The 13,667-nt window shown below is 39.4% G+C and overlaps 1 protein-coding gene across 2 annotated transcripts in view; it reads right to left on the minus strand.

Moving 5' to 3' along the window:
• Positions 1-1,702: 1,702 nt before the first annotated feature.
• Positions 1,703-13,667, minus strand: part of LOC126285459 (UDP-glycosyltransferase UGT5-like) — a 52,791-nt gene continuing 40,826 nt past the window's right edge. The window contains exons 5-6 of one of the 2 annotated variants that reach the window (XM_049984867.1): positions 6,300-6,519; positions 1,703-3,482 (exon numbers count right to left, since the gene is read on the minus strand). In XM_049984867.1, coding sequence (XP_049840824.1) covers positions 3,182-3,482; positions 6,300-6,519 — 521 coding nt within the window. In that variant the 3' untranslated portion in view covers positions 1,703-3,181. The remainder of the gene's footprint in view (positions 3,483-6,299; positions 6,520-13,667) is intronic. The other variant, XM_049984868.1, reaches the window with a different exon arrangement.

Consider the following 13,667-nt stretch of genomic DNA (forward strand, 5'->3'; position numbering starts at 1 on the left):
GACGGGTGAAAGGGTCAGTCGAGGCACTATTCTGGTTGGAGGCTCCCTATTGCGGTAGTGTGCTCGTGCACTGCTATCCCCACCATGCCCTCTGCTGTCCTGGCTTCAGCCACAAAACTGGGTGACAGTGGACCTGCCCCTTGTGCGTGCTGCTGGGGAGCCCATGGAATTTGAACCAGTGCACTCTTTTTCCCGATCACCGGTGGCAGAGTCTTCCCCCGCTCCCCATTCCTGACCATGCCTCTGAAATCTTCCGGTCCTCCAACAGAGCAAGTGGCAGAAGCTTTGTCTCCTTCGGCGGTTGACCAGCTTTTAGGGAATCTCGCATCCTTTCCTGCGATGCAGGTCGAGGCACAACCCAGGTTATTTTCAGCCCTACATGGCCTTTCCAGTGGGGAGGGATTCAATATCCCTGCCAGCAGACGTTCAGATGGATGCTGAGGAGCTGGCACGCTTACAGCAGCGGGGCAGTACAGGCCGCTGACACGCTTACAGCAGCGGGGCAGTACAGGCCGCCGACACGCTTACAGCAGCGGGGTAGTACAGGACGCTGACACGCTTACAGCAGCGGGGTAGTACAGGATGCTGACACGCTTACAGCAGCGGGGCAGTACAGGACGCTGACACGCTTACAGCAGCGGGGCAGTACAGGACGCTGACACAAAGGGTGGCGGGGGCAGAGCCCTGGCCCGAGTGTTTACCTGCCAGCAGCAACAGTGGCACCTCTAATGATGATTTCAATGCCTGCAGACCAAGCCTTTGCCTCGCACAATGCTTTGTTTTTATGTGCTTAGTTGTCAGTCATTTGCACTGGTTGTGTAGGGTTTTCTGCTGTGCTCAATCTCTATGTGGTGTTCGGATTCTCTGCTGCCCCTTAGATTGATTCACACATCAGGTTTCCTTCCCTCTTCAGGGGTTTAGTTCTAAGCTTGTTGCCAAACTGCCATTGGCTCATACAGTATATACTTGTGCTAACAGTAGAGGTTCACAGTGTTGTTGTGTCTTGTATGCATACAGGGAAAATGGAAAAACATCATATGTTAAATCACAATGTGGACAAAAGTATTTTGAGTGATCATGAGAGACAGTCACTGAAGAAGATTGTGATGAAAACTAAGAGCATGGCAGCTGCAAAAGTCGCTGCAGAATTGAACGTTGCACTTGAGAAACCAGTCAAAATAACATGAAAGCAGCTCCATAAGCATGGAATTCCTTGGGTCCCTTGATTACCCTTCAAGGCTGCATTACTGACAAGGATTGTGTGATCATTTTTGTCGGTCAGGCTTATCCCGTGGTGCAATATTTGTTTCCCAATGGTTTTGCTGTGTTTCAAGAAGACATGCCTCCTTTTCCCACAGCTTGCAAAACTGAGGACTGGTTTTGTGTGCATGAGGATGAACAATTAAACAGACTGCAAAATTCAAAGTATCTGTGCATACATACCTCCTCTGTAATTGTGTCTTATAATATAAATGAAAATTTGTAAGTATATAGAAGTAGATTATCATAAACATATTCCCATCATGATGTCATAAAAATTCTAAATACCTTTTAATTTTCAAATTTGTGTTTTTTATGAAGAAGCTGAAGTTGTAACGATGGTGATAAAAATGCTGTAAAAACTGTAAACATCATTTCACTTTTTTTAACTAGTTCTATAAATCCATACATCAAATCAGTAAGACGATGAAGCAGGAACATATTGTCACTTGAAAGTTATTTTATTTCATATTGTACAGTTTTCACAAATTAAGTCAGGTCTTGACAAGAACTGCTAACTTCCAACTGTTACATCTCGCAACAGGAAATGGTTCTACAACTACATCTCAACTGTCTCCTGCCAAAATGCATCAAATGCTCCATTTGTTCAAGGACAGAGATCTATCCATTTTATGGTCAATAGAACTGATATTCTTGACCAAAGAATTAGGATTTGGTTTATATTCCATGAAAACGAAAAGAAATACGGTCTTCTATTTATTACAGAAAACAATAAGTATGATTATAATACTAAATCTAAATATTATATACTTCACAAATGAACAACTCTGAAAAGCTCATTAGAAATAACTATAATAATCATGTTTCTCGTAAAACAATAAATTTTATGTAACCATTATGCCTCTCCAATGAACATTTATAAAAAATAATATAAACTACACAATATGCAGTTTTAATCTCTTCGGATCATGTTGTGGATTATAATGCATCGGGTTCTTCAACAGTGGAGAAAAAGAGAGGTATACTGAACAGTTCCATTACACTGTTCTCCACCTGCTTCCTTCCCTGCTACTGCTCCAGCCCTACCCACACTATCAGAGTGCTTTAACCTTCTATACTTCTCTCCACCCCCACCCCCCCCTTCCCCCATCACCACTGCTCATCATCTGGAATCCAGTATAGATTTCCGATGCTGCATCCAGCAGTCCACCATCTTGTGCCTACCACATTCCAGCGCATCCTCACAGGCAGCACTACAGCATCTTCCCCCACCCCAACCCTGCTATCCTCCCCCTTCACATCCCACACCTCTTCTGTAAACCCCCCTCCCCCCTCTCCCCCAGCACAGATCGCTGCTGATCATAGACGCATTGGCTGTCGGGCCTTAGTGCCTGGAGATGACTGCAGCCATGCATGTGTGTTATGGGTGTGTGAATGTATGCATGTTTTGTTTGGTCTACATCTCAATCTAATAGTTAATAACATCTAGCAGTCTTTCTTTCTTTGGCAGCTGTCAACACCTCCTCAGTGTCATAAGCTAAAATCTATTCTTCTCATATTTGCTGTTAATTATGTATGCATACCTTACATGTGGGCAATCAGTGTGGCATGACTGGACATATGGTAAATAAAATACACAGGAAAGTAATAAGTGCATTAAAGCCTTTTTTAAATAATCAGACAATCATAACTAGGTAATTACATATGCCTTCTGCAGTTCATATTATGAAATTCAAAATTTTATACCAAGTGATAGAATGCTATCATAGTAATATGTAAAGCACAATGTTCAGTAGTTAGCACAAGTGTACACATTTTTCATTCAAATTATCACAGATTTGTAAAATTTGTTAGATATGTGATGTTGTTGGTCATTGAAAATGCCAGTCAAACATAAATTATTTTATATGTAGTCTTACTGCCAAAAAATCCTCAATATTTTTCTTTAAATGTCAAAAACCTAGTCATTTTTTGCACTTTTCTTCTTCTCAGGAGCTGAATGTTTGGTACCAAAGATGTACTTAACACTATATTTTATTGTTATTGTCATTATCAGTAATGCAATTAAAATGCAAACCAGTAGGAAGAAGATGACATCTAGTAGGAAGTATTGGTACCATGTCAGATCCAGTGCCCCCGACCTCATGTGGTAGGCTCCCTTGTGACGTAAAACATATTCTGTCCAGTAGACAGCTGCATCCAGGGGTTTTTGTGGACGGTCATGGAAGAGTTTGGAATACTTTCTCGCGTTCTCTACATATCTGAAACAATTGAAACACACACATTATGACGTACACTGTGGAGGTGAATAATATCAGAGATATTGAAATTAAGTTTGTCTACTGTTATGAGTTTCAAGCCAGTTGTATTGGAAAGTTAAAAATAAAATTAATGTTAGTTTATGTTGTTCCAGTGTAAGTCAAGTGCCAGCATGCTGGTCAAGAACGTTAAAAGTGGAGAGGGCTGTGAAGAAGACGTCAGACAATAGTACACTGACCGACCCCTCTCTAGGATGACACCGTCACAGCAGTGGCCTCTAGGCAAAGAGAACATGCCTGGCTGTGACCCGGTTGAAGATCATTGTAAATCCACAAAGTTAAGTATTGTCATTTATCCTACTGTAATAAAAATTCATTCATGCAATTTGCCTCAATTGTTGTCTAGCGATCCGAGAAAGCAGGTTTCCTAGGCACCACATATTTGCCGAGCGGGCAGGACACTACATAAGTATAGTAAAATACTGCAGAAGCATGACTGATCATTTGCTGAAGCAATGGTAAATTGATATAGACTATGACACAATGCTGGCCAACTGCCTTGCTGCAGTGGTAACATCAGGTCCTGTCAAATCACCAAAGTCAAGCACTCTCGGGCTTGGCTAACACTTTGATGGGTCACCGTCTGGGTCTGCCAACTGCTGTTGGCAAGTGGGGTGCAGTCAGCCCTTGCGAGACCAGTTGAGGAGGTAACTGACTGAGAAGTAGTGGCAGCCATCACGAAAACTGATAACGGCTGGGAGAGCGGTGTGCTGACCACACACTGCTCTGTACCTGGATCCAGTTATTCCTAAGAACTGAGGATAACATGGCAGCTGGTCAGTACCACTTGGTCTTCAAGACCTGTTCAGACAGTGTTCGTTTCTATGGCATAATGCTAGGAAAGGAAAATAATAATCGCAATAATAATTAAATAATGTTTTAACTAGGTGTTATGAATTGTGCTCTTAAGTAGGTAGAGGCCTCTCTTTCTGGTAGTAAAAAACTCCATGCTAGCCATTATTTAGTCCTGCTTCTATGCAGTTGTAGTCCATTTTGTTTAGTGGAAATCAGTACTTAAATGCCAATGAAATATGTTTGAAAAATAGTAAAATTTTTCATAAAAACTATCTACTTTGCAAAAGATTTCTCAGCAGTCTTCCTGGAAGTTTTTCTCTTAACACTATAACTCAGTCATTGTTTATTAGGTGTCAGAGACAGCAGTTGTTTGAAACAAATGTTCTAAATGAACTTTCCAGCCATTTGCACATAGTATAATATCTGCTCTTCACTAAACATCACCATAAAATCAAATAGTAGTTAGAGAATGTCCTTTTTTACTCCATACATACAGTAAGAAATCTGTCTGAACTATAGGATAGTGTAAACTTTGCCCACGACAGTAAAAATAAAACACAAACTAAAAGAGACACATGAAGCAACTGTACAGTTTTTTGCAATAAGGGAAGTCCAATTCTTTCAGAGTTAAAAATAAATAAACCAATAATGTAAAGTGCTTACACATATAATAGAGATTTCTTGGGTGCCGGTTTGTTTCTGACAACTCTAGAATGTCACATTGGAATACAAAATAAACTTGGAGTCTTCCCTTGTTACATCTGCACGTTTTGTATCAAATAAAGCTTTTGGCCCATAAGGCTGTTAAATCTTGCAATCCCACTGGATATATCAGGTGATATAGTTGTGCATATCTCCAGCAAGGTCACTAGGTGTGGTGCAGAGCAATATATATGCTGGCACCAGGTCATGAGGGTAAACAATGGTGGCAAATTTAAGGACAGCCACAGATGGCCTCGACATCTGATCTGGCACACTGTCCACTTTCTGCTCTCTGGCAGGATTATTTATGACCACTCTGCAATACTTGGCTATTTCTAGACATTAATTTGGACTCCATTATTTCCTGCCACCAGTGTTTGGCTTGCACATATGCACGTTATTTTAATAATGTGGGCAGTCCCAATTTGACTGCATGTTGTGTGTAACAGGACTGCACTAATGGTGTGTGCTTGTGCCTAGAAAGTGATTCACATTAGACAGTTTCCAAGCCCAATGAAGTGACAATGGTCTCCAACACTACTGTTTGAGTTATTTAGCAAATCTACAGGGTACTTTAAATGCCGATAGAAATGGTCCACATGGAAATCACTTATTCACCTGCGTTCCTGTGTCACAAGATCGAAGAGCAACCTGCAGAGGTGGGGCTTCAAGATGGACTCTCTTGATAGTGACTGTGGAGCTGCCATGCAGACATAAGATCTGCTACAATGCACATTACCTCCAACTGTTTGCACTGTGGAAGATCTTGCATATGCTACACAAAATGTACTGGATGTTGCTAATTTTTGGGCATCCATTGCATAGTTAAATTAATCAATGTTTCTTAATATAACTGATGTGTATAAATATCTATTTCATTCTTTGACTGGTTTAATTTATAAACCATAATGTATGTAGTAAAGTAATGCAGAAATGTATGCAATAATGTTTTAGTTTGCTTCTGACATGAAATAAATAAAAAGCCATAAACGCCTTTGGTTTTGTTTGGTTAAAGAGAATCAGGATCTATTATTTTCTGTGATTTAGTTTTACTTAACTGATGTTAATTAACACTCATGCTGTTGAAGAAGCAGGCTTATAAAACTACCTTCCTCATTCTCTCCCTGAAAATTGCAGTCTTTCCTCAAGGGCATAAATTTCTCTCAGTGGGATAATCTTCACCCAAGTTTTAGTGCTTTAACTTATAGAAATTTTAATTATATTGTGTTTTGTACTGCTTTGCAACTCACATGTGGTCGTTACCTTGGATTCAGAAGTAGTTCATTTACTGCCCATTGAAATGATTTTTCAGTGATGTTATTAAGCAGAAGCATAATGCCATATCCAAGACTTTGCACTTTCAACAAGTTTGGTTCTTGATCACCATATATAGGAACTCCAAGAAGTGGGACAGCAAAGTGAAGGGCTTCTTGAACACTCATCATTCCTCCATGAGTGATAAAGAACTTCAAATTTCTGTGAGCTACAAGGGAAAAAATGATTATTACAACCTGGAAAGGCATGTATCCATATGAAGCAAGTGATTTTATTAATACAGCTTTAAGTTTATGCCTGCCCATCATTCCACCATACTATTCTTTCTCTCTCTCTCTCTCTCTCTCTCTCTCTCTCTCTCTCTCTCTCTCTGACCGTACAATATATAAAGAGCAACTAGAAATGACGCTCATAAATGGATGTTAGTTGTAGGGAAATAAAGTATTGCATTAATAATGTGACTGATTCACCACTAGGTAGAACAATTTCATGATTACGAGCATGATTAAAAGCATAAAACTGTAACTGCCCCATAGTATTAATTCAATTAGATAACTTATCTGTTGCTTACATGGCCATGAAACCAAAAAACAGGTTAATCAAATAATTAATACTGTAGAATACCCACAATTTTTTGCTCTTCATTTGTAATTTACATCTGTTACATTCATTTTCTGCAAATCATCATGAAGTGAATGGCTGAGGGTAATAATCTGTTTCTTATCGAAATACTCCAAGCATATGATTATGTAAGAAATATAATCAGGATCTTCAAAAATAAATGTAAACAGCTGAAAAATAAAATTATAAAAAGAAAATTAAAGTTTTGTTAAACATTACAGTGGTTACCCAGACACATTACTAATTGGTTTTAAGGCCTGCTCACCAAACATAAGGAACATACACTGAGGTGACCAAAGTCGTTCGATAGAGAGATGAACATATACAGATGATGGTAGCATCACATACACAAGGTATAAAAGGACAGTGCATTAGCAGAGCTGTCATTTGCAGTCAGCTGATTCATGTGAAAAGGTTTTCAATGTGATTATGGGTGCAAGATGTGAATTAACAGACTTTGAATGCAGAATGGTAGTCACAGCTAGACACATGGGATATTCCATTTTGGTAATTATTAGGAACTTCAGATATCCATGGTGTCAAGTATGAGACAAGAATATCACATTTCAAGCATTACCTCTCACCACGGACAATGCAGTGGCCGATAGTCATCACTTAATGACTGAGAGCAGCAGCATTTGCTAAGAGACAAGCAACACTGTGTGAAATAACTGCAGAAATCAATGTGGGCCATATGCTGAATGTATTCGTTAGGACAGTGCAGTGAAATTTGGCATTAATATGGGCTATGGCAGTAGGCGACTGACGCGAGTGCCTTTGCTAGCAGCATGACATTGCCTGCAGCGCCTCTCCTGGGCTCCTGATCATATCAGATGAATCATAGACTACTGGAACACTGTCACCTGGCAGGGTCTGTGTGTGGTGCAGACCCCACGAAGCCATGGTCCCAAGTTATTACCAAGGCACTGTGCAAGCTGGTGGTGACTCCATAATGTTATGGGCTGTGTTTACTTGGAATGGACTGGATCCTATCGTCCAAATGAACCAACCATTGACTGAAAATGATTATGTTTGACTACTTGTAAACCATTTGCAGTCACTGATGGACTGAATGTTTCCAAAGATGTAACCAGGCCACAATTGTTCAGGACTGGTTTGAAGAACATTCTGGATAATTCAAGTGAATGATATGGCCATCCAGATCACCTGGCATGAATACCATCAAACATTTATGGAACTAATGAAGAGAACAGTTCATGCACAAAATCCTCTGCTGACAACACTTTTGCAATTATGAATGGTTATAGAGGCAGCATGGCTCAATATTTCTGCAGGGGACTTCCGACAACTTTTTGAGTGGGTGCCATGTTGAGCTGCTGCACTCTGCTGAGCAAAAGGAAGTCTGACACAATATTAGGAGGTGTCCCCTTATTTTTGTCACCTCAGTATGCTTCATGTGACTACTCCTTAAGAACAAGACAATTTAAAATGTTTTTTAAGGCTCAGAGCAAATAACATTTTCTTTCACATTTTACTTCAAATATTATCTCACTTCTACAAAGACAAGAGAATCACATATTCTAGAACTTGGATATCAAACTTTGTATGTTTTGACAGTTATTTCAATGGGCTGCAAAACAACCAATTTTAAATATGTACTTTTGTGTAGGGAAGGGTGTTGTATCTTGGTAACTTTTCAAGCTTTGCTTCTAGCCAGCTCTTTAATAGAAGTTTAATATATTCCCTTGCTCCATTTTTCAATGATGCCATTCACTTTTTATGTGGTATAATCTTTTCCTCAAATTAAAACAGTTACTTCAGAAAATTGTGTTATTTTTTTAAAGCAAAAACATGTTCCAAAACACAACATGATCATGTGCCTACAAACAAACATTTGATTGAAATTTGAAAGTTCTGCAATCAAAAAAATCTTGTCAATACTGTGTTTAACAGTCTATCTGTTATGTTATTACTCTACTACACAGCACCAGTCACTAAGTGAAATCAAATTAAGCAGAAGTATGATAAAAAACCAATTACATGGTATACACGATTTCAAATAGAAGTTATTGCAAATAAACACAAATTTCCATTTTCAAGACAAGATAATTTGTAAGTAATACATGTTCCATTGTAAAAGATTTTCTTCTGTTTCAAAGTACAAGATGATGCACAACCAAAGTACAGCTTAACTTTCCACATGTTACATAAACAATTTTAAAAATATATAAAATTTTACTCACCATGAAATTCTATACCAGAAGAAATTAGCAATATATTTCAAATAGTTTTAGTTTGTTGTACAGCACTTATATGTCTAGAGTGCAAAATATTTACAAATGCTGTGCAAAACATAACCTCATGCCTAACAACAACAAAAACTGTAGAAAATGACCGGAACTGCTTATGGCAATCTCCAGCGTGCATTCCTTCTGATTCTAAAACCAGTCCCTAGACTGAAGTACTGACAAAAAACATTGTGTGTTCTTAGGTGCAACTCTCTCCCCTGCTCTCAGTTAATGTCATATGTTGTACATTCACCATATAATATTTTTGCAATTATCTTTGATCTAAGAAAACAGTAATGTAGATCACAGTGGCAAATAGCATCTTATGTATGAATGTTTCTCTTGTTGTTCTTATTTCTTTTATTAAGCAAATATTTCCATGTAGTTCATAAGTGCAAACTCTTACTATCAGTCTTTCAGTTTGGTAGGATGGAGAAATCTGTAGAAATGAAATTGTGAAAACTGATTGTCACATCCATGGAATCTAAAAAGCAGTAGTGATACATGTGTCTGCAAGAGCCCAACAAATTTTTTTGAGAACTGTTGTATTCTAATGAGAGAAAATTCACTTAGCCTTCTTACTGTCATGCATCAAAGAAAGTTAAATGCAGGACATTTTTTGGACACAATTGTTTCTAAATCAAAGCTTTATTTATGGACAATGTGTTCTTAAAACAAGCCCTTGAAAAGTACCAGGGTAATCAAGTAAATATTAAGCTACCACTAGTGGATAAACAGCATTGATAGTTGGAGGCTAGAGTGTACACACAGTATACTAAAAGGCTTTTGGTACTACCTTAGTGCATTATGGCACTGGACTAGAATTTCTGCATGAGCTTCACATCCCAGAGCTGAATCTGACACCCTGTCACCTTCTAAGCATGCCCAAATTTGCAAAGACATCTTGTAAATCATCCTTTGCATTTTTATTGCCAATTATTTATCGAATTCTGCTGTCATACCTTGCGCCATTCTTTGCTAAAAGGCAGTGAGCGACTGTGGCCTTGCTTAAAGTGCTTGGTAGTATTTTACATAATTTTAATTTGAAACGAGTCTTCCACAGCTCAGTCCCATAAGTTTGAGGTCTATATTAGGACTCCAAATTTGAAGAGACCAATATCAGATTTCTTACAGCCCACAAACAATACAATATTGGCATGCAGATTTAAGTCAGTTAAATGCTACATGTTAACCACATATATGTATAGATGGAAAAGTAAATTACATCCAAAGGAGAATTCACTCAAGAAAACTAAAAAAATTGAGAGACCTGATTGCTGAGTGGTACTTATGATCAGGAGGTGAAATACAGTATGTGACAAAAAAAATTAAGCAATCAGGAGACACAGTCAGATGTCAAAGTAATTTTGTACATGTACTCACCACCGGTGAGCATGTAAATGATTAAGAGTTGCTTACCAGGATTGGGAGGCTATTTATGGGGCAGGAACAGTATGAAACATTGAGTGATCACTGTGGAGGACACGGAGTATAATATCCTTTGGCCTATACTAGCTGCCAGAAGAGAGTGATCGGTTCAATGACCTTTCTACTGTTATTGGTTCAAAGTGAAGATATATCACGAGGTAGTGCGTTTTGCCTGCTTGAACAAAATGTTTATTCCTTGACTCCATGTTGATCCAAGGCGAGTGAAGAAAAGTAAGAAAATTGGAATGTGACTGGACTTATTTACGAGACAGGATGATGAGAGGACATGTAGAAAGTGTGTGCAATGAAACAGTCATTGTTAGCCACCATATTGTATTTGTTTATGTATTTATTTATTTTTTGAGATGCACAAGCAATATGTAATGTTAATGTGTAGTTTAGTAACATTCATAATACAGTGTGTTGCATTTCAAAGGTAATTGTGCGTATTTAATATTGATCAAATGATTCTGTGATGAACTATTATGTACTACAAGCCTGTATAGGACTTCTAACATTTGGTGGTTGATGTTTGCTGCAGAACCTACTTCAATAAAATGGTCAAAAGAGTAGAGACGGTCTTCTCTTCTAAAAAGAACTCATTTCAGTCGCAGACAATCATCGAATGACCAAATGTGAATGGCAGTGTTCCAGTTCAAGAAGATCCTATAGAAGTTTTATTTCTCTTGCATTTCAAGAATTTTACAGACAACTGTCAGAGTCGGCGCCTGCTTCTCCACCATGAAAGTAACTTGTTTACGTGTACGAAATTGCGTATGCTGTGGGAGCCGATGGAGACAGTTTTATTCATAGACATACAGACAGAGACACTACACAAACTAGTGCAGTAACAATGAGTTTAATATTACCAGCAGCTTAAAACTTTAATTTCTTCTTTTGAGTGGTAAAAATATAGTAAAGGAGGTGCCACAGTCTTGCGTGAGGCAGTGCCCTCAGCATGTGACCGAGCTTGAAAGTGGCCTCATTTTGAGTCTCCATTTGGCTGGCTGGTTGGATTGTGTAGTATCCAGATTTGTGAGGTATTCGAATGTGACAGTGCCGCAATGTCCACCTGCATGGGAATGTGAGGGCAGGCATTCTCACTGTCAAGGTTCCAGTTCACCACCGCCAACCATCACAAGGGAGGGTCACCGTATTCTGTACTGAGCACATTGTAACCCCTTCACAACTGCATGCGCCACCTGAGAACAAGTAATAAACTCTCTGTAACATTCTGTGTCATCACGCACCATTGATCAGAGACTAGCAGAGCCGGACTAGGGAATTATCATTCCACATACACAGTGCTGTTAAAAGCACAAAGCAAATGGGTAGATTTAGAGTGGTGCCATGACTGGGAAGCATGGACAGCTGATTAATGAAGTCACAATGTTTTCAGTGAAGAATGGCAGTTCTGCACAATCCCAGATCACCTTTGTTGGAGAATATGATGGTGACCTGGTGAGAAGCCTCATTTAAGAATTTTTAACATGTTGCAGCCTTGTCAGCAAGTGTGATAAATTAATATGTCAAAAATCTGCCTCAGCTGCGAAATATTACTAGTCTTTACCCAGGTTTCAGCTAGAGTAACTTCCAATGTAGTGTCCGTGGCTAACCGACTGCTTTCCACAAAGTGGGCCGGGGCTGTTCCTCAGCTAAGTAACTTTAGCTTTTTATGTTTGACCGTGTCTTATTCTGGCATGTATTAGTTTATATTATGCTTCTGAAGTAGGCTAGATTACTGTAGTTGAAACCTGGGTAAGTAACTGAGGCAGATTTGAAGCCTCATTCTTCCAATATTTTTGAGAGGCACGGCAGAGTTAATTCTGGTATCTTGGTTGTAGGGACTGTACAGTATGATTGAGATCATGTCTGCTAGTGACTGAGGGAACTCTGGCAGAACAGTGGAATGTCATGGATATCTTATGACCTCATGTTTTAGGCTATCTTTCATGTTTCCTGTCTCATGAACTGTTTGTGTGACATTGAGTTACTTCTGTGACCAGCAGTATTCCCAGGCCTATCCCCAGCAGAACATGTGTGGCGCCAGCTTGGATGTAAACTCTGTCCCAGTGTCAGCATCAAGGATATCATGGGCTTAGTTACAACAGTTGTTGGCCAACTTCCATCAAGACAGGATACAATGTCTTTATGACACCTTCCCCAATCAAATAAGAGCATGCATCCAGGCAACATCATACTGATAAGTGAGCTCATACTGCAACTTTCTCTGTCAATTTGACTCTTATATTGTAAACACTGAAATAGCATCACACCCTCCCAGCCAACCCCTTCTGGGTGATCCGCTTTTTTTTGTCAGGCTGCTTCTTTAGTATTGTGACACACACACACACACACACACACACACACACACACACACACACACACACACATATATTGCCGGCCGAAGTGGCCGCGCGGTTCTAGGCGCTGCAGTCTGGAACCACGAGACTGCTACGGTTGCAGGTTCGAATCCTGCCTCGGGCATGGATGTATGTGCTGTACTTAGGTTAGTTAGGTTTAAGTATTCCTAAGTTCTAGTGGACTAATGCCCTCAGAACTTGACTCCCATAGTGCTCAGAGCCATTTGAACCATTTGAACCGACACACATGTTGGTAACAGGTGCGTCCCTGTTATCCTGGTGTCTAAGTATCCAGCTCTCCCTTCTGTATCTTCCCCAAACTGACCCTCCTCTCTCATGGAGGAAGGAACTAATAGTTCTAACAAAAATTTAACCCTTCAGTTTTTATGACAATAAATTTATTAAAAGCCACACAAAATAAATTAGTAAAATAGTTTCACTTAGGTAATTGTAACCAAAACCAGTTAATGATTGTATGCAATGGGAATGAATCTCACACTCTGTGGAATAGGCACTGTTATGAATTGTGTGATGGACTGAAAATGAGCTTCAGACCAGGACTCTAATGTAGAGCCCTACAATTTACAGGTATTCCTAACCAGCCACCTCACAGCTTCAATCCCTCTGTGCCACTTCCCTGCTTTCCAAACGCTAGAAAAGGTCCCCTAAATGTCTTGCAGGATTAGCATTCTTGG

This window comes from Schistocerca gregaria, chromosome 8 (genome assembly GCF_023897955.1).
Source record: "Schistocerca gregaria isolate iqSchGreg1 chromosome 8, iqSchGreg1.2, whole genome shotgun sequence".
NCBI classification, from domain to species: domain Eukaryota; kingdom Metazoa; phylum Arthropoda; class Insecta; order Orthoptera; family Acrididae; genus Schistocerca; species Schistocerca gregaria.